The sequence below is a fragment of the Phallusia mammillata genome, chromosome 6, assembly GCF_965637545.1.
Source record: "Phallusia mammillata chromosome 6, kaPhaMamm4.hap1.1, whole genome shotgun sequence".
Classification (NCBI taxonomy): domain Eukaryota; kingdom Metazoa; phylum Chordata; class Ascidiacea; order Phlebobranchia; family Ascidiidae; genus Phallusia; species Phallusia mammillata.
Window position 1 is genome coordinate 1,517,492 of NC_137257.1, and position 20,772 is coordinate 1,538,263.

The window sequence follows — 20,772 nt, forward strand, 5'->3', positions numbered from 1 at the left end:
AATGATCAGTAACTAAAAACAAGCAGTGTAACATGTTAAATTAGTTCTTCACTATGAACACGCAAATCGGTTGGCGTGCCAACAAAATCTTAAGATCACCTCGCGTGCCAACCTTGACCCCTGTTGCAAACGCTTTCCAGAGGCACCAGGGTCATGCACGTTCTTTTAGCTGATTGGAGTGTTATTGCCCTGATGAAGGCGAGCTGACTAGGACGTTGAAACGTCGGTTAAAACGGTACATTTGTTAGAAGAGTATCATTTAGTTTATACCTATTACCTAATGCCTGGCAGCCGAACTTTACTTTGGTTTATGCTGTGAAACGCAACGCATTCTCAATACATCAGAATCTTTTATATCGGTCTGTACGTACTGGTAAGGTCGTAAGTAGTTAGACATAAAGTAAAAGGCTTTTTGGAAAAGCAGTTCATCCTTTTGTTTAAATACTAAAAAGTGTTACACTTTTTTGTTTTACAAGTCAACAAGTGGAAGGAAAGTAAAACATGTAGTGGCATTAAAAGATGTCGATTTAAATTTGTTCAAAAAGTCAGGACATTGAAATCAGTGCACAATAAGTTATATTGTTTGTGTAGTTTAGAGCGCACTGATTGGAAAAGAAAGGGATTGATATAATGTACTTATGTCTCGATAAAGTAAAACGTTTATATCGTACATTTACGTTTGTGCTATTTAAGATATTATTGGCTGCTTTTGCCGTTTAAAAGAAACTCATGTTTTTTAACCTTAACACTAGACGGGCAAACCGTGCTTCCAAAACAACCGTCTTCTGATTGGTCTGTGCACATTTTTTACACTTATTAGTTTTTTTGCATTTCTTTGTGTAATTTGATATTGAAATAACGAGATTTCAACATTGCATCGCTATATTACGATAAGTGACTGTTGACATCGGAGTGATTGATTAAAATGTATCTTTACAAGCATTCCAATGCGACCTGAACAAATTATAATTTCGAAATAAAACCATTTCAATTATCACAAATAGGTTTTTGCATGTAAATACTTTGCCCAATCATCAAGTCATTATCATACCCATGTGTAATAATAAAGACGGTAAACATGTGCAACGAGTGTGGACCTATTTGCCAAGCTATTTTCAATGCGATAATTTAATGCTACTCAGTTTTACATTAACTTTTATGTTTTATGCTAATCATAAATGAAACTCATCAGACTAAGGTTTGAAAAGTTTATTTCCTGAAAAGCAGATTATACTGTTTGCTTAAACTTAATTTTCCAAAAAACAAATACCGGAATTGAACAGACTTCTTTTTATGTTCATCCTTTCTTTGTGTTTTCTTTAATAAAACTGCAAAATTTTTGTGCAAAGTACATGATATTTTTGGAATTCAACTGTGACTGTGTTAAACAGAAATATGCAGCGAGTTTTTGAAAAGGCAGCTTGACCCATCGAACTGTCTCGGCATCCGAGCATTTGCTGACACTCATGCCTGCAGAGAGTTACTACGAGTAGCCGACAAGTTCACACAAGCAAACTTTCAAGAGGTAAGTTCGTTGTTGTTTGAAATACATGGACAAGAAACTTTACTGGTGCTATTAAAATGCATTGTAAGTCATATGCTTATAGCAAAATTCTAATTCAATATCACATTTAGGTACACATTGGATAGTTTAAATACTCTAAGCAAAAAGCAAGATAGCCCTCAGAAGATCAAATATATACTGACTTCTCTTTTTGCTCAGTGTTTTATATGGTATTGATGGTAATGTTTCATGTTTCTGACTTGAATGTGCAAATAAGTTTAGCTTTTGCATTATGTAGATTTGGGAAAACATTTCTTTTTACCGCTCTATCTGTTTGTGGTTGCATTTTCACAAAATCATAATAAAAACGATTTTTGTGTGTGTGAAGGTGAAAGAGAATGAAGAGTTTCGTCTTTTGCCTGTGGAGCAGTTAATAGAAATCATAAGCTCAGATGACCTGAACGTCAGGTCCGAGGAACACGTTTACAAAGCACTTATGACATGGACACAACATGATATTGCTGAGAGGAGACCATTGCTACCTAAAGTATGTATTCTGGTTTGTTATGCATTGAACATTCACGGTCACAGTGAGATGTGTCCCTCAATGAGTCAGTTGTTTAGTATTAACTAGAGATGTACCGCATATTCGGTTTGCCGAATTTATTCGCTTTGTTGTGATTCGGCCGAAACCGAATCTTTTACGAACTCAAATTTGAAACATGATACATGTCTTTTCTGCTAAAAAAGGCCCTATACACAATCTTTCATGTTTCAGTGACATAACTACAATCACATCAATTCTTATTACTATTTTTTAAAACATTTTTCCCACTCAGACAAAAAGTCTGTAATTCATTGGCAGGCTGTCATCCATGGCCGAGGCGACCTAAAACCCCAGAGAACTGAAATGATAATAAAACACAACTATTCTGTTGTGTAGCACCACTGTTTCCATGGTCAAAAAACTCCTGTTTTTATGTCAAACGCGTACTGTAAGACTTTGCATGACATCATCAAACATTCGGTTGAACCCAGTTTTGTAACTTGCGTCAAACTCCAATGTACTGGTCATTCACATACATATCATGTCAAACTAAACAAACAACTCCCCTTAGCATTTTGGTGCAAACTAACTTGCTTGTGGTGTCACAGCACATCACACCTAGGTTATATGTTTAAAATGGCCAAACACACTGTTTTTTACACCTATGGAGTGTTACTGTGACTTTTAGTACCTTATTAACAAACTGGTGGCTCCCTTTAAGTCCATGCGAATTGTCAGACTTGTAAAAAATATGACTAACATGTTGTTACATTATACATTTGTTTTAATAACCCCTTTCAAGCGAGAATATTGGTGTAAAATATAACATTTCATTGTGTATTCAAGATTCTTACTGTATGGTAACTTGTTTTTTACACTGCAGAGTGCAGACTATTAAACAATTGTGTACAGTAAAAAAAAACATCTTCAAATAAGGCATGTCACATCTTGCGTATATTTGGGCCGTTATTTTCACCATTAAACTTATGAACAGATCCGTATATAGTGTCCAAAGTTCTAATTTTATAATCAAAATATATGACCACATACTTGCTTTACAGTTCAGATTATCATGTACAATGCAAATCATATTCTTTCAGGTTTTACAACATGTTCGTCTCCCGTTGCTCACCCCAAAATTTCTGGTCGGGGTTGTAAGTGTCGATCCTCTCATCCACAATGATGAGCAGTGCAGGGATTTAGTGGATGAGGCGAAGAACTATATGTTGTTGCCACAGGAACGACCTCTAATGCAGGGTCCAAGGACAAGACCAAGACGACCAATTACAAGAGAAGTCCTTTTTGCAGTTGGTGGTAAGTAAAGTACATTGTATTCAGTGATGGGATTCAGCCGGTTCGCACAGGTTCTATAGAACCGTCTCACAAAATTTTATGAGATCAGCGAACCGGTTAACATTAATGGTTACTGTCAATGGACTTTTTGTAACAGAGCCAGCTGAAAAATAAGACTTTTGTGATAGAACAGGCTGACAAAAAATTTGAATCCCACCACTGATTGTGTTGCTTGTTTTCAAGCATGAAACATAGCAAGTTTCTAAACTTTTTTACTTTCTCCTTTTTGTGTTATAGATGAAATCTTGTTTTTCCTTTTTTGTGTGCCACCAAATTACAAAGAAAACGATTAAAAATTTTAGTTTGAAGCTTTAATATTGAAAATAAGGCTTAGAAAGCATGTGATCTCTTGAGCTTTCTAAATTAAGAGCCCTTGTTCTTAATACAAGACTAGTATTGTGACAAACTACTAGGTTATAGTAAGGTAAACAAGCTCTGTTAAACAAAACGATGAATCATAATTGAATCGTTTGTTTCACACAGGTTGGTGCAGCGGTGACGCGATCAGCTCGGTGGAGCGCTACTGCCCAGAGACACGTGACTGGCGCTTGGTGGCGCCGATGAGCAAGCGGAGGTGTGGCGTAGGCGTAGCTGTACTGGACGACCTGTTGTATGCAGTGGGTGGACACGATGGAACGTCCTACTTGAACAGTGTGGAAAGGTGTGTTACGTATTGTTGCTATACACTTCTTCTTTTGTGACGACACAAAAGCGGTGATTTGATTTCGTTGCAAACATCGGCATTTGGTGCTTTGTCGTTATAACGTTTGGGTCTCAAAACAAGTCAATTAAAACAGCAAATTCAGTCCTTTAATTCAGAAAAAAAAAATTCGGCCCATAATATTCACCATCCTTAATGTGGCCCTTCATGCTCTTAATTTTTGACCACCCTGTTGTAGACAACCCATTCGTAACCTTATCATGAGACGCATTCCCCAAAATGTCGAATTTGCATAGTATATTAAAGGGTCAATTTGGAAACACTTGCTGGACATTCTTGCACAATATTGTCAGCAATGTCGTGTCCCATATTGTGTGTTAATATCTGGCTACAGCTCAAAAGTTTTGAACTTTTCCAGACCCCAAGTGTTTTGTGAGATTTCAACAAGAGAAATTTAGAAGCCTAAACGGACGTAAAAGAGACCTGCATAAACGTTTTAGCAAAATGCTTGTGCCATGATCAGTCATTTATTGTATTTGTCAAAATACATTGCATTGACTTTTGTCGGAACGTGTGGAAATTATAGTGTCTCATTATACGTCCATACTGACATGCTTTACGTCTAGCAATAGTAACAGGATATATTAAAACGTATGCATGCGAAATTAGAATGTTAAATTTTGGGGTTAAATTTTATCCTCGATATCTGCAAATGGGTAAAAAAGAGAAAAGGGGCGTTTTTGTTTCTCGGCTTTGGTAACGGTAGATTAGCTATATGAAGATTGAACGAAAGACAGGTGATTTATCATTTGGCACAATACGATGTTTTAAACCTGTTTGAAAGTGTGGCACTGACTCGTGACATGGCAGAGGCATCACGACTTTATGAGGTCAGATTTAATCTAAAGCACAACCGCCAGGTCTTGGTAAATACATGTTATAAGGACGTTGGCTTCGAAGAAGCCCTACCGTTCTGGTGGGCGAAACGTGAGCAAAAATACAAGTTCTTGATCAAAACAACGAGTATTTTGTTTAGCATTACATCAGTTGAACGACAAATTTGTAAATATGCAACCAAACGCTTGTTAGGTATTTTTTACAACAGCTATTGTCATCATCAGTGCAAATGAATATACAAGCTCACTGAATGTTTTGTTTTAACTGAAGTAAAAATCAACACTCAGAAAATGTTTTGTTGTGGTGTTTCGGCCTAATGTATTGAAATGCCGAGTTGTAATGTAACTAGTATCGTCTGTTTAGCTGTTTAGCATTTGTGGGTCGGAATGGTTTTTACTTCACAGGTGATGTTCTCAGAGTTTAAGTGTTTGTCTACAAATCACATGAAAATTCCTCCCCTCAATTATTTGAAATTTCTCCCTTGGAAGAATTCCTCCCCGGTTGGGAACCACTGGCTTAGTTCAGTGGTCGGCAACCACCGGTCCGCGAGAAGTTTAGTATCGGGCCGTATAATTTTCAGGCCAAATGCTTTAAAACATTTTGCACATGTATCCCGGGGATGGTAAACTAATTTAGTCGTTTTTTTATTGCTGAATATTTTTAGTTTTTAGTAGGCAGGTCCGCGATAGACTTTCAGTTTCAAAAACTGTCTGCAGTACAAAAAAAGGCTGTCGACCCCTTAGTAGTTCAGGACGGTTACTGTAGAAGTTCCTTGGAAACCCATATATTAGATCACAATATTTGTATCCGCGCCTTTTCCTTAACCTTTATCAGAGACTCAATCGCATTGCGTTTGATGCGCGCAACATTTTAATCGTAGATTAACAAGAAAAACGATTAAGTAAATATTGACTGAAGAGACACGCGCCTTGCTGGTTCGCGGGCCTTGTTATCGACGAACAAATAGTCTCGACGCAATTTATGGCAGACTCTCGCCTTCACGTTCACTGTTCCGTGACGTGGCGCACCCCCGCACCCCCCCAAACCCACAATCGCGACGGCAATCAGGAAAAAGAACGATGATTTTTTTCTTGGCCCGATTTTTCAGGAAATGAGCGCAGATACTTCGCTATTTGAGTTGGATGGCTTCTCGGGGTGAAATTGCTTCGTTGGGTTCATTTTCGAGGTTTGACCAAACCTTACGTAGGTTATTATTGTAAACCAGGGTCCGGCAACCTTTGAAGCGACGCGAGCCAATTTACTTGTTATTTCCATGTGGTAATGACTTCGCGTGGCAGCATTTTTTCTGAGTAATAGTGGTTGGTGCCAACTTATATCAATTTTAAGGAGAGAGAGCAGAGCGTTTAGTGCATGTATACTGGATTTTAAGAGAATGGAATGATCAGTAACTAAAAACAAGCAGTGTAACATGTTAAATTAGTTCTTCACTATGAACACGCAAATCGGTTGGCGTGCCAACAAAATCTTAAGATCACCTCGCGTGCCAACCTTGACCCCTGTTGCAAACGCTTTCCAGAGGCACCAGGGTCATGCACGTTCTTTTAGCTGATTGGAGTGTTATTGCCCTGATGAAGGCGAGCTGACTAGGACGTTGAAACGTCGGTTAAAACGGTACATTTGTTAGAAGAGTATCATTTAGTTTATACCTATTACCTAATGCCTGGCAGCCGAACTTTACTTTGGTTTATGCTGTGAAACGCAACGCATTCTCAATACATCAGAATCTTTTATATCGGTCTGTACGTACTGGTAAGGTCGTAAGTAGTTAGACATAAAGTAAAAGGCTTTTTGGAAAAGCAGTTCATCCTTTTGTTTAAATACTAAAAAGTGTTACACTTTTTTGTTTTACAAGTCAACAAGTGGAAGGAAAGTAAAACATGTAGTGGCATTAAAAGATGTCGATTTAAATTTGTTCAAAAAGTCAGGACATTGAAATCAGTGCACAATAAGTTATATTGTTTGTGTAGTTTAGAGCGCACTGATTGGAAAAGAAAGGGATTGATATAATGTACTTATGTCTCGATAAAGTAAAACGTTTATATCGTACATTTACGTTTGTGCTATTTAAGATATTATTGGCTGCTTTTGCCGTTTAAAAGAAACTCATGTTTTTTAACCTTAACACTAGACGGGCAAACCGTGCTTCCAAAACAACCGTCTTCTGATTGGTCTGTGCACATTTTTTACACTTATTAGTTTTTTTGCATTTCTTTGTGTAATTTGATATTGAAATAACGAGATTTCAACATTGCATCGCTATATTACGATAAGTGACTGTTGACATCGGAGTGATTGATTAAAATGTATCTTTACAAGCATTCCAATGCGACCTGAACAAATTATAATTTCGAAATAAAACCATTTCAATTATCACAAATAGGTTTTTGCATGTAAATACTTTGCCCAATCATCAAGTCATTATCATACCCATGTGTAATAATAAAGACGGTAAACATGTGCAACGAGTGTGGACCTATTTGCCAAGCTATTTTCAATGCGATAATTTAATGCTACTCAGTTTTACATTAACTTTTATGTTTTATGCTAATCATAAATGAAACTCATCAGACTAAGGTTTGAAAAGTTTATTTCCTGAAAAGCAGATTATACTGTTTGCTTAAACTTAATTTTCCAAAAAACAAATACCGGAATTGAACAGACTTCTTTTTATGTTCATCCTTTCTTTGTGTTTTCTTTAATAAAACTGCAAAATTTTTGTGCAAAGTACATGATATTTTTGGAATTCAACTGTGACTGTGTTAAACAGAAATATGCAGCGAGTTTTTGAAAAGGCAGCTTGACCCATCGAACTGTCTCGGCATCCGAGCATTTGCTGACACTCATGCCTGCAGAGAGTTACTACGAGTAGCCGACAAGTTCACACAAGCAAACTTTCAAGAGGTAAGTTCGTTGTTGTTTGAAATACATGGACAAGAAACTTTACTGGTGCTATTAAAATGCATTGTAAGTCATATGCTTATAGCAAAATTCTAATTCAATATCACATTTAGGTACACATTGGATAGTTTAAATACTCTAAGCAAAAAGCAAGATAGCCCTCAGAAGATCAAATATATACTGACTTCTCTTTTTGCTCAGTGTTTTATATGGTATTGATGGTAATGTTTCATGTTTCTGACTTGAATGTGCAAATAAGTTTAGCTTTTGCATTATGTAGATTTGGGAAAACATTTCTTTTTACCGCTCTATCTGTTTGTGGTTGCATTTTCACAAAATCATAATAAAAACGATTTTTGTGTGTGTGAAGGTGAAAGAGAATGAAGAGTTTCGTCTTTTGCCTGTGGAGCAGTTAATAGAAATCATAAGCTCAGATGACCTGAACGTCAGGTCCGAGGAACACGTTTACAAAGCACTTATGACATGGACACAACATGATATTGCTGAGAGGAGACCATTGCTACCTAAAGTATGTATTCTGGTTTGTTATGCATTGAACATTCACGGTCACAGTGAGATGTGTCCCTCAATGAGTCAGTTGTTTAGTATTAACTAGAGATGTACCGCATATTCGGTTTGCCGAATTTATTCGCTTTGTTGTGATTCGGCCGAAACCGAATCTTTTACGAACTCAAATTTGAAACATGATACATGTCTTTTCTGCTAAAAAAGGCCCTATACACAATCTTTCATGTTTCAGTGACATAACTACAATCACATCAATTCTTATTACTATTTTTTAAAACATTTTTCCCACTCAGACAAAAAGTCTGTAATTCATTGGCAGGCTGTCATCCATGGCCGAGGCGACCTAAAACCCCAGAGAACTGAAATGATAATAAAACACAACTATTCTGTTGTGTAGCACCACTGTTTCCATGGTCAAAAAACTCCTGTTTTTATGTCAAACGCGTACTGTAAGACTTTGCATGACATCATCAAACATTCGGTTGAACCCAGTTTTGTAACTTGCGTCAAACTCCAATGTACTGGTCATTCACATACATATCATGTCAAACTAAACAAACAACTCCCCTTAGCATTTTGGTGCAAACTAACTTGCTTGTGGTGTCACAGCACATCACACCTAGGTTATATGTTTAAAATGGCCAAACACACTGTTTTTTACACCTATGGAGTGTTACTGTGACTTTTAGTACCTTATTAACAAACTGGTGGCTCCCTTTAAGTCCATGCGAATTGTCAGACTTGTAAAAAATATGACTAACATGTTGTTACATTATACATTTGTTTTAATAACCCCTTTCAAGCGAGAATATTGGTGTAAAATATAACATTTCATTGTGTATTCAAGATTCTTACTGTATGGTAACTTGTTTTTTACACTGCAGAGTGCAGACTATTAAACAATTGTGTACAGTAAAAAAAAACATCTTCAAATAAGGCATGTCACATCTTGCGTATATTTGGGCCGTTATTTTCACCATTAAACTTATGAACAGATCCGTATATAGTGTCCAAAGTTCTAATTTTATAATCAAAATATATGACCACATACTTGCTTTACAGTTCAGATTATCATGTACAATGCAAATCATATTCTTTCAGGTTTTACAACATGTTCGTCTCCCGTTGCTCACCCCAAAATTTCTGGTCGGGGTTGTAAGTGTCGATCCTCTCATCCACAATGATGAGCAGTGCAGGGATTTAGTGGATGAGGCGAAGAACTATATGTTGTTGCCACAGGAACGACCTCTAATGCAGGGTCCAAGGACAAGACCAAGACGACCAATTACAAGAGAAGTCCTTTTTGCAGTTGGTGGTAAGTAAAGTACATTGTATTCAGTGATGGGATTCAGCCGGTTCGCACAGGTTCTATAGAACCGTCTCACAAAATTTTATGAGATCAGCGAACCGGTTAACATTAATGGTTACTGTCAATGGACTTTTTGTAACAGAGCCAGCTGAAAAATAAGACTTTTGTGATAGAACAGGCTGACAAAAAATTTGAATCCCACCACTGATTGTGTTGCTTGTTTTCAAGCATGAAACATAGCAAGTTTCTAAACTTTTTTACTTTCTCCTTTTTGTGTTATAGATGAAATCTTGTTTTTCCTTTTTTGTGTGCCACCAAATTACAAAGAAAACGATTAAAAATTTTAGTTTGAAGCTTTAATATTGAAAATAAGGCTTAGAAAGCATGTGATCTCTTGAGCTTTCTAAATTAAGAGCCCTTGTTCTTAATACAAGACTAGTATTGTGACAAACTACTAGGTTATAGTAAGGTAAACAAGCTCTGTTAAACAAAACGATGAATCATAATTGAATCGTTTGTTTCACACAGGTTGGTGCAGCGGTGACGCGATCAGCTCGGTGGAGCGCTACTGCCCAGAGACACGTGACTGGCGCTTGGTGGCGCCGATGAGCAAGCGGAGGTGTGGCGTAGGCGTAGCTGTACTGGACGACCTGTTGTATGCAGTGGGTGGACACGATGGAACGTCCTACTTGAACAGTGTGGAAAGGTGTGTTACGTATTGTTGCTATACACTTCTTCTTTTGTGACGACACAAAAGCGGTGATTTGATTTCGTTGCAAACATCGGCATTTGGTGCTTTGTCGTTATAACGTTTGGGTCTCAAAACAAGTCAATTAAAACAGCAAATTCAGTCCTTTAATTCAGAAAAAAAAATTCGGCCCATAATATTCACCATCCTTAATGTGGCCCTTCATGCTCTTAATTTTTGACCACCCTGTTGTAGACAACCCATTCGTAACCTTATCATGAGACGCATTCCCCAAAATGTCGAATTTGCATAGTATATTAAAGGGTCAATTTGGAAACACTTGCTGGACATTCTTGCACAATATTGTCAGCAATGTCGTGTCCCATATTGTGTGTTAATATCTGGCTACAGCTCAAAAGTTTTGAACTTTTCCAGACCCCAAGTGTTTTGTGAGATTTCAACAAGAGAAATTTAGAAGCCTAAACGGACGTAAAAGAGACCTGCATAAACGTTTTAGCAAAATGCTTGTGCCATGATCAGTCATTTATTGTATTTGTCAAAATACATTGCATTGACTTTTGTCGGAACGTGTGGAAATTATAGTGTCTCATTATACGTCCATACTGACATGCTTTACGTCTAGCAATAGTAACAGGATATATTAAAACGTATGCATGCGAAATTAGAATGTTAAATTTTGGGGTTAAATTTTATCCTCGATATCTGCAAATGGGTAAAAAAGAGAAAAGGGGCTGAGAACGTATGATGGAAAGTGTGGATTCATCTTGTGCTGTTGTTTGATTTCGAAGGTTCGATCCCCAGACGAACCAATGGTCAAGCGACGTAGCACCTACAAGTACATGTAGAACCAGTGTTGGTGTAGCAGTATTGGATGGATATCTGTATGCTGTTGGAGGGCAAGACGGGATGTCGTGTCTTAACATCGTTGAGCGGTAAGTTTTGGTCCTGGTTCTAAATGTATGTACCTACAGGCTGTACGCACTTACACGATAATTTAAAAGTCAATAGTTAAATCGTGGTACAGCAATTTTAATTAACCAACTGGTCTTCGTTTATGTTTTGAAATTTGGTGATCGCTGTTTAAATCAGACGTGGGCGGCCTTTTAATCACCGTGTACCAATTTATAGCAATGACTTCGAGTGCCAACGTTTGTGTGTGTAAAAGCGATGTGCGTAAGCTGAATAAAACTGTTATTAGAATGTATATTCGTACGTGTAGCCCTTTTTTACGATTTTTAAATCATAACAAGCGCAAAACAAGTATTGTAATGGTTCAAATTACATCAAAAAGTACTAGAATTCGAAGTTCTGAATCACTCGTTAAAAAAATGCTTTGCTGATTTTCCAATTTTATCGCCCGTTACTGAAACACATAACTGTTAACCTAAACAACAGCACTAATATTCCAGGTACAGTTCAAAGGCAAACCGCTGGATTAAAGTTTGCTCGATGCGAACCAAACGTCTCGGGGTCTCTGTGGCGGTTTTGGGAGGATACTTGTACGCAGTTGGGGGTTCGGACGGACAGACGCCCTGGAATCTCGTGGAACGATATGACCCTAAGGAAAACCGCTGGTCTGACGTGGCACCCATGAGCACAAGACGAAAACATCTCGGTTGTGCGGTCTACAGGGTAAGTAGAAGGGGATAGGCATAAACTGGAAGTGTTCAGATTGGTTGTGGGCCGGAAAAATGTGTTCTGATTGGTTGAGTGCCAGTTAAAAGTGTTCTGATTGGTTGAGTCCGGTCAAAAATGTTCTGATTGGCTGAGTGCCGGGTAAAAGTGTTCTGATTTGCTGAGTGCCGGGTAAAAGTGTTCTGATTGGCTGAGTGCCGGTTAAAAGTTTTCTGATTGGCTGGGTGCCGGGTAAAAGTGTTCTGATTGGCTGAGTGCCGGTAAAAGTGTTCTGATTTATTAAGTGCCGGTTAAAAGTTTTCTGATTGGCTGAGTGCCGAGTAAAAGTGAATATAGTTTAGCCCTTACACACAGGACATGCTGTACGCTGTTGGTGGAAGAGACGACACCACTGAGCTGAACACAGTGGAAAAATACAACCCCAACACCAATACGTGGAGCACAGTTGTCGCTATGAACTCACGAAGAAGCGGGGTAAATTGCAAGAAAGGAGCATTTATTGCGGATGTGTTATTCCGTGGTCAAAATGTTTCGTTAAAATTGGTTTGTGGGAGAGTTGTAAGCGGGCCTGAAAGTACAAGTCCGAAGCCTGGTCCGTTTGATTGACAGGTCCCTCTTCAAAAGCTCACAAGACGTACTACTGTACAGAATATAATTAAAAACCGCGTTTTGATGCTGTTGGGCATTAGGTGAAGTCCAGCAACTAGCTACTGAATTGCATAATTAATCTGAAAAAAAATTAAAGTCCGACCTGAATTAGGCCCGTTTGTTCGACTAAACCTAAGCCCGAAACAGAACCCGGCCCGACTTACAACTTTGGTTTGTGGCTCATCAGACCCAGCTAAGTTATAAAAATGTTAACATCTGTGCAGTCACAAGAGGTTCGAGCAGGTTCTAACCCATTTTTTTCGCTTTTAGGTTGGCTTAGCTGTAGTGAACGGACAACTTATGGCTGTCGGAGGCTTTGACGGAACCAGCTACCTCAAAACGATTGAGATTTTCACTCCTGAAGCTAACACGTGGAGAATGTATGACGGAATGCACTACAGACGACTTGGAGGGGGTGTGGGGGTGATAAGGCTCCCCCAAACCTGACCACCCCCCGGGTACCAATCCCTGGGAATGTTGATGATGATGCAACAAAACAAGGAGTCATAGAAATCAGAGGAATTTTCGCCACGCTTGACTGAAGCTGGGTTGTCTAGTTTTGGAGTTCATTTAATCAGTTTTTGATTTTAGGGCAATTTGGAGACAATACAACCTCTTTGCGATTGTCCTGGAAATCAAGTCATATGAAATCTGAGTTCATTGTTCAAGTTCACTGGCGAAGAATGATTCACACCGTTTCATGTCGCAAAAAAACGAAGTTATTATGTTTTTGGTTTTCTGCAACCAAATATTTGTTTTATTTTTCAAATCATTATATTTTTGCTTCGCGTTTATTATTCTGGAATTATAGACCTATAAAAAATTAAGTGCTGTCCAAACAGTTAACGACTCGCATCGTTCTTTGAAGTTTCCAATTATCGGTTGGTTTAAATTGGACTTGTGAATTTTATGAATATAGCCTACGTCTTCCCAACCTTAATTTGTCCGCAAACTTAACGCAACGGAACTGGTTGAGTTCTAAACAATAAATTAACTTTTTCTGTGGGCGTTATTGCCCATCGTTTAACAAAGTTGGACCGGTTCATGACCTGCAGAGGACATTTGGTGCGGCCTGCCATCGCAAAATTGTTGCATTTACATTTTTGCCTTGAAACGTGGAAGACGTTTATGATGACGCCTAACCACTCCTAGGTCTGTAAATCCTCAAAGTGAAATGGATTTTCTTGGACACAATGAGTTTTCGTAAATTTGCTGGTGTCACTTTGTGTTGCTAGGCCTGGAATTAAACAGCTCTGCTCGTTCATTGTTTGACGTCAACACTTGCTTAGTGTTAAACGTGAACTTGGGTGAAAAAAAAACGTGCTTTGTTTTGTCTGACGTCAATAAGAGCCTCAGTGACGACATAAAGGAACTTGTTCGGCTTTGTGAAATCACAAGTTCGAGTTACTGTGTGAGATATTATGACGTTACAAGTTTGACTTATTGTGACGTCATTGCTCGAGGTAATGTGACGTTACATACTTGAATTAAAATGACGTCCGGTAAGCACATTATTTAGTCAATTTTAGTTGGTTCAATCAAAAAAACGCGCTTGCATCTTTGTTTCTCGTATTCGAAACAACTTTGGGAGATAAGTTTGAAATGTTTGTGAGGATTTTGTTACGGAGGTCCTAACTTATTCACTGTGGTTCGTCCACTCCGCTATGTTGTGCTTCCACAATGTGTTTAATAAACGCCCTAAAATAAGTGTTATTACTGGTGTAGACAATGCAATGGTGAACTACAGTTTGTAAACAGTTGCTCGAGTTTTAATGTTAACTTGACTAGCTTCCGATGTTTCTTAGCGTTTACAAAAATAAGTTTGGTTTTCAAACCGGTTATGTGACGTAATAACGACAAACGATGACGTTGTGGAATATGGACAAGTTATGGGGAGAGTTGGAAGACAAAATTGTGGCCAGAACAAACGGCCGGTGTTCATCATAATCTGCCAGGTATAAGTATTCCAGAAAGCTGATAATGTGAACCAAAGTAAACTTTGATTAGTCGCTTATAAACAACTGTTGAATTCATCGCTCATACAGAGTCCCGGCAACGCGATTAATCCTCTGTTTTTTCTCTTTTCCGCTGCTTTAATCGTGATGAAAATATTCTGCAGGTGTGTCACAAGGGACATTTGTAATAGATACATCGTGTATTATAAAATCACGTTTTGAAAGATATGCAAATCACTCAGTAGAAAGCACTACAGAACAAGTGCACTCGATATAAGAGATTACTATCAGTTTTCCAAAGCGAAGAAATTTTTCATTTCTTTAAACTTCGCAGTGACGTTCGCCCGAGGAAAGTCATCTTTGTTTCCAAGATACCTGAACATAAAATCATTTGATTACTTTACAGTTGCTTCCCAGCAACTCGATTGTGTGACAAATGTTATGTTCTATTTTTGAAAATTAGAACTGAACAAGTTTACGAATAATTTTAATTTATCGTCATGTATATCTTCCTTCATGATTATAATATCTTTATTATGCTTAAACCATCCAAACATATTGTTGAGCTAACTAGATCTTTTTGAAATGTTGACTGAACTTAACGCATCAGGTCTTTATGTCTCGAACCGAATGTTTTGACTCACGTTTTGATCATAGACTTTGCTTCACTGAGTCTCTGTTCGTATTTCAAAATGAAATCGTTGTTGTCAGCTAATTCCTGATTGGCTTCGCTTTTCGTTGTTAAACCCTGGACCACTCGGCGCGAGCCAAAAATCCATTCCAAACGACCAGTTTGACCGGTTTCGAGCGCAATTTTAATGCAAGCGGCAGCAGGAATATGCTGGTAGCGACGGTCCTGATAATACGGCATCTTCGGTTTTGCCATTTCGAGAGCCAAAGCATAGAAGATATGGCGATAAACTGGTTCAATTTTCTCCAGTGATAAGTTCCAGATTTTTGGAAAAACTTCTGCAAATTCTTTGCGTTTTGTTTCAAGGTCAAGTGGTTCATGACTCGATAGCCCTTGATTTCTCCATCTGCTGTCTGAAAATATTTTATCCCAGTACATTCTATCTTTATCGGTCTTTTTTGGCAAGGTTATAGCCTCTACCCGACCTTTACTAAACACAACAATCACTGCGTCTGGCTCGTTATCCATCATCAACACGATACACATGCCAGGTTTGTAGAATTTTTTGTCGCTAAAAAACGAAATGATTTGTCGAACTAATAAGTTTCCGTTTGAACCAGAAACCTCAAACGATTTGTAAGTTGGCGTGGAAAACTTTATTTGCTTCTTTCTCTTTTCCCTTAGGATTCGAACTCTGTCCATAATTTTGTCCTCCAGCCTTCCCCCTAACTTGTCCATATCCCACAAATCAGGCATAACGTCATCGTTTGTCGTTATTACGTCACAAAACTGTTCAACGGCGTCATCAATACTACACGTCATAGCTGTTGGATTTGTCTTGTTTGGAAAAGATCCAGATACGAATGAGATTTCTAAAAACGTTTCCAGTCCACAGACATATATGTAGAAGTAGATTGCGCCACATCATTGAAAAGGGGCATCCCCAGTTTGCTGATTTCTGTTTCCCCTAAACCTGGCAAACGTGATCCGGCTACGTCGCGATGAAACGAGCGTCGCAGTGTCTGCGTTGCAGAGTTTTAAACGAGAATGAGATTGGAGACTGAACCTGAAAGTACAAGCCTGAACCCGGCTCGTTCCCGAATCGTTTTTGAGAAGCCCGTTAGGCCTGAAAGTTTGATTGACAGGCCTATATACACGGTCGGTCGGGTCTAGCAACGGCTACTTTGCTTGTTAAATTTATTTAAAAAACTGACACCGAGTGTAAAACAGGCCCTTTTTTGAAAAAAACTTCAACCCAAACCCGACCGAGTAACAACTCTGTTGCATTGACACAATTCATTTTTTTCGGTCTACATTACTGGTAAAGTTCGCGTTATTTGTCTGTTTGTCGGCTTCAAAAGTATAGTTACATGTTGCAACAGGTTCCAGTCTGGGCAAGTTTACAACCAAGATGTCTCTGACGCGTCCAGCAATATTTCACACATTAAATCCCCCTCCATGCCTTTTGTTCTAATGTTACACATCGCATTTGATCAATGATTAAATAATGTATTGCGCCACGTGAAAGCTTTTAATTTACGTTGTTAAGCTTTCACGTAATACTTCAAAGTAAAACCCACCAAATTGTTAATACTTAACCCAGTGATATTTAAACTGTATTTCGCGGCACGCTGATGCGCCCGCAAAGATGTCAAAGCATACAGCGGAATATTCTTTTACCAACTTTTGTGTTGTTGGCCTGCGCATTGAGAAATTTTAAACAGAAGTACCAGGTAAATCCAGGTCTTTTGTTTGCGTCTCCTTTGACGTCCAAGCACCATCGAACAAAAAGGGACTTGTAGTAAAAACGTCAATCAAAAATGATTGAAAAATTTAAAACCACAAAAGCATTTTTAGCTTGTTGCCAAGTGTGAAAGTCGCAAAGCAATGTAAATAATTTACAAACATTTAGCGGCGAAAACAAACATTCAATAAGTACACTTAATACATTGTCCACTGACAAGTTGTCGTTAGTTTTCCAAGGCGAAAAACTTCTTCATTTCTTCAACCTTTGCTGTAACGTTCGCCTGGGGAAAGTTTTCCCCATCTTTGTCTCCAAGATACCTAAACATAAAATATGTTTTCTACTTCCTCTCAAGCAGATAAATATATTGCGTCTATAAGCTGCGTTCAATTTAAAAAAACAAACATGTAAAACGGCTTGTTTTTACCTGAATTATTCGACGAAAAACCAGAAGATGTCTGAATCAATACATTTGTGAAGTTATCATTTCAAAAAAATTGACTTTTCAATGTTGGGTTAGACCAATGCTTATACTCACATTTTAATCATTACTTTCGCCTGGTTGAGTCTCCATTCGCCTTTTTGAATAAATTCAGTGTTGTCAACTACATCTTGACCAAATTCATTCTGTGCCTGTTTGGTTCGGCCTTTACGCGCCCCAAACACATTCTCAAAACGACCTGTTTGGCCTGTTTTAATCGCAATTTTAATGCAAGCAGCAATGGGAATGTGCTTGTATGTATCGTGATGCAAATGAAGCTGCATTTTGGGCTTGGCCATTTCTGATGCCAATGCATAGAAAATATAGCGATAAAGTGGATCAATTTTCCCGAATGGTAAGTTCCAATCTTTGGAAAAAGTTTCTGCAAAATTTCTGCGTTTTGTTTCAAGGTCATTTGGGTCATATTCTGTTCTTCCTATTTCCCTCTGTAACTCACACATGCTATCAGCAAATATTTTATCCCATAATGCTCTTTGATGCTCAGTTTTCTTCGGCGCAGTAAAGGTTTCAGGTCGGCCTTCTTTAAATACGACAATCACTGCGTCTGGCTCGTTATCCACCGTCAACACGATACACATGCCAGGTTTGCAAATTTCTTTTTCGCTGAAAACTGAAATAATTTGACGAACGAGCAAGTTTCCGTTGGAATCAGAAACCTCCAACGATTTGTAAGTTGGCTTGGAAAATGTGATTTGCTTTCTTAAGTTCACTTTGATTATTCGAGTTCTGGCAACAATTTTTTCCTCCAACTCTCCACCTAACTTGTCCATATCCCACAATTCAGGCAGAACGTCATGGTTTGTCGTTATTACGTCACAAAACTGTTCAACGGCGTCATCAATACTACACGTCATGTTCTTCAGTTTACGTCTTGTTGGGAAGCGATCCAGATGGAACTTCGCTTTTTATTGAAGTTCCCAGGTTAACTTATACAAGCAGATTGAGCCACACTTTCAAAAAGGTGCATTCCCCGTTAGGTGACTTTTGTTTCCCCCTCGCGTAATAAACCTGATCGCGATATACGTACGTCACAATGTAACATGCGTAGGTTCTACGTTGACACAGTGAGATTAATAGTTTTTCATCACTGGTAAAGTTTGCCTTATTTGTCTTTTATCGACTTCAAAGGATACTTACATGTTGCGACAGCTTCCGAGTCTGGACAAGTTCACAATCAAAATATCCTTGACGCGTCCAGCAACATTTCAACCATCAAATTCCCCATCATGCCCTTTGTTCTCGTGTTACACTTTGGCTTCGATCAATGATTAAAGGAATGTATCGCGCCACTTGTAAGCTTTTTGGTTTACGTTGTTGAGCTTTCGCGCAATACTCTAAAGTAAATACCCACCAAATTGTTAATACTTAACCCAGTGATTCTTCAACTGTATTCTGCGGCACGCTGATGATCCCGCAGAGATGTCAAAGCGTGCAGCGGAATATTCGTTATTTTGTACTGGAAACATTCTCTTATGTTTTCGGGTTTGATGAACAAATGTGACTTGTATGATAACGTTTTAAAGTTATTTCATACTTATTTGTCATAAAAGCAATTCCATCACACTAACGTTGCAAACTAATTTCTTTTGATAACTTTTGTGTCGTTGCCCTGCTCATTGAGAAGTTTTAGACACAAGCACAGAGTAAATACAGGTTTGCATCTCGTTTGCCGGTCAATCATTATCAAATAAAATGCGACTTGTAGTAAAAACGTCAATCAAAAATAATTGGAAAATGTAAACCACAAAACCATTAGTTTTAAGCTTGTTGCCAAAACATAAAAGGCGCAAAGCAATGTAAATAATTTACAAACATTTAGCGGCGAAAACAAACATACAATAAGTACACTTAATACATTGTCCACTGACAAGTTGTCGTTAGTTTTCCTAGGCGAAAAACTTCTTTATTTCTTCAACCTTGGCTCTAACGTTCTGCTGTGGAAAGTTTTCGCCATCTTTGTCTCCCAGATACCTTAAAGTTAAAAAAAATTATAAATTTTACAGCAAGCTGCGTTCTATTAAAGAAATCAAAGTAAATTGACTTGTTTTAACCCAAAGTTTTAACCCAAATTATTCGACGAAAATCACAGGATATTCAAACAAAATTTGAAGTTATTATTTGAAAAAGTGGACCAATATTTGGTTAGAGTTAGACCAATGCTTCTACTCACATTCTGATTAAGGCTTTCGCCTGATTAAGCCGCCGTTCATGATTTGGGATATGTTCAGTGTTGTCAACTACATCTTGACCAACTTCGCTTCTTGCCTGTGGGTTTGGAGGTTTGCGCGCCCCAAATACCATCTCCAGCTGACCTGTCTGACCAGTTTCCATTGCGATCTTAATACAAGCAGCAGTGGGAATGCGTTTGATGCCATGGTGATCCAAATGAAACGGCATTTTTGGTTTCGCCATTTCGAATGCCAAGCCGTAAAGAAAATGGCGATCAACTAGATCGGTTCTCGCAAATGGTAATTTCCAAATTTTGGGAAAATTTTCAACAAATTCTCTTCGTTTTGTTTCAAGATCAGTCAGCTCGAAACCTGACGTCCCATTGTTTCTCCAAACCTCAGACAACCTGTCAGAAAAAATGTGGTCCCAGCGTACGGTATTACATCTCGGGTTTCCCTGGGTTGTTATAACTTCTGACCGCCCCGCTTTAAAGACAACAATCGCCCCATCAGGCTTGTGATCTACCATCAATACAATACCTATGCCAGGTTTGTAAATTTCATTTTTGCTAAGTACTGAAATAATTTGCCGAACAAACAAGTTTCCGTTTGAACCAGAAACCTCCAAGGATTTGTAAGTGGGTTTTGCAAACGTTATTTGCCGGTCCTTTTTCAAAACTCGAATTCTCCTCATAATTTTTCTTTCCAACGCTCCGCCTAACATGTCCATGTCCCTCAATTCTGTTACAACGTCATCGTTCGTCGTTATTACGTCACAAAACTGCTCGGCAGCGTCATCAATACTACACGTCATGACTGGCACTTTACGGGTTGTCTGCAGATAATCTTATAACTCGCAAGTGAAGCTTTCGTTTCACAAGTCCCAGTCCTTTTAAACATGGTTAAGAATGAGATTTCACAATAGAGTTAAAAAGGTGAATCCCTTTTCTGGCGACTTGACTCTCTCTACTTCAAAGTACTTTGTCACAATGCTGTCACTCAATAAATTATTATTCTCCTGTTACATATTGGATATTTCGAACATGTTTTGAAGGCATTGTT

General features: G+C 38.3%; 2 protein-coding genes across 2 annotated transcripts; one reads left to right on the forward strand and one right to left on the reverse strand.

Annotated features, from left to right (window-relative positions):
- Positions 1-240: 240 nt before the first annotated feature.
- On the forward strand, positions 241-13,219 carry LOC145232649 (uncharacterized; the record flags this gene model as incomplete). The annotated part of the gene is made up of 14 exons (XM_080097313.1): positions 241-373; positions 1,392-1,525; positions 1,893-2,051; positions 3,152-3,365; positions 3,888-4,065; positions 6,599-6,732; positions 7,751-7,884; positions 8,252-8,410; positions 9,511-9,724; positions 10,247-10,424; positions 11,216-11,359; positions 11,837-12,059; positions 12,417-12,536; positions 12,981-13,219. Coding segments are annotated over 14 exons (2,301 nt in total), but the record flags the coding sequence as incomplete, so codon positions are not given.
- Positions 13,220-19,428: 6,209 nt separating this feature from the next.
- On the reverse strand, positions 19,429-20,552 carry LOC145232650 (uncharacterized). The gene is made up of 2 exons (XM_080097314.1): positions 19,713-20,552; positions 19,429-19,513 (listed from the first exon to the last, which is right to left on the reverse strand). Exons 1-2 carry the CDS (start codon positions 20,522-20,524, stop codon positions 19,429-19,431), a joined length of 897 nt encoding a protein of 298 aa, XP_079953440.1. The 5' UTR covers positions 20,525-20,552.
- Between the last annotated feature and the right edge of the window lie 220 nt (positions 20,553-20,772).

Bases quoted from the DNA above. Each gene is read 5' to 3' on its own strand.
- LOC145232650 (XM_080097314.1), bottom strand. From the start codon at position 20,524: ATGACGTGTAGTATTGATGACGCTGCCGAGCAGTTTTGTGACGTAATA. The intron at 19,514-19,712 runs GTGAGTAGAAGC...TTTAACTTTAAG, and splicing joins GCGAAAGCCTTAATCAGAAT to GTATCTGGGAGACAAAGATG.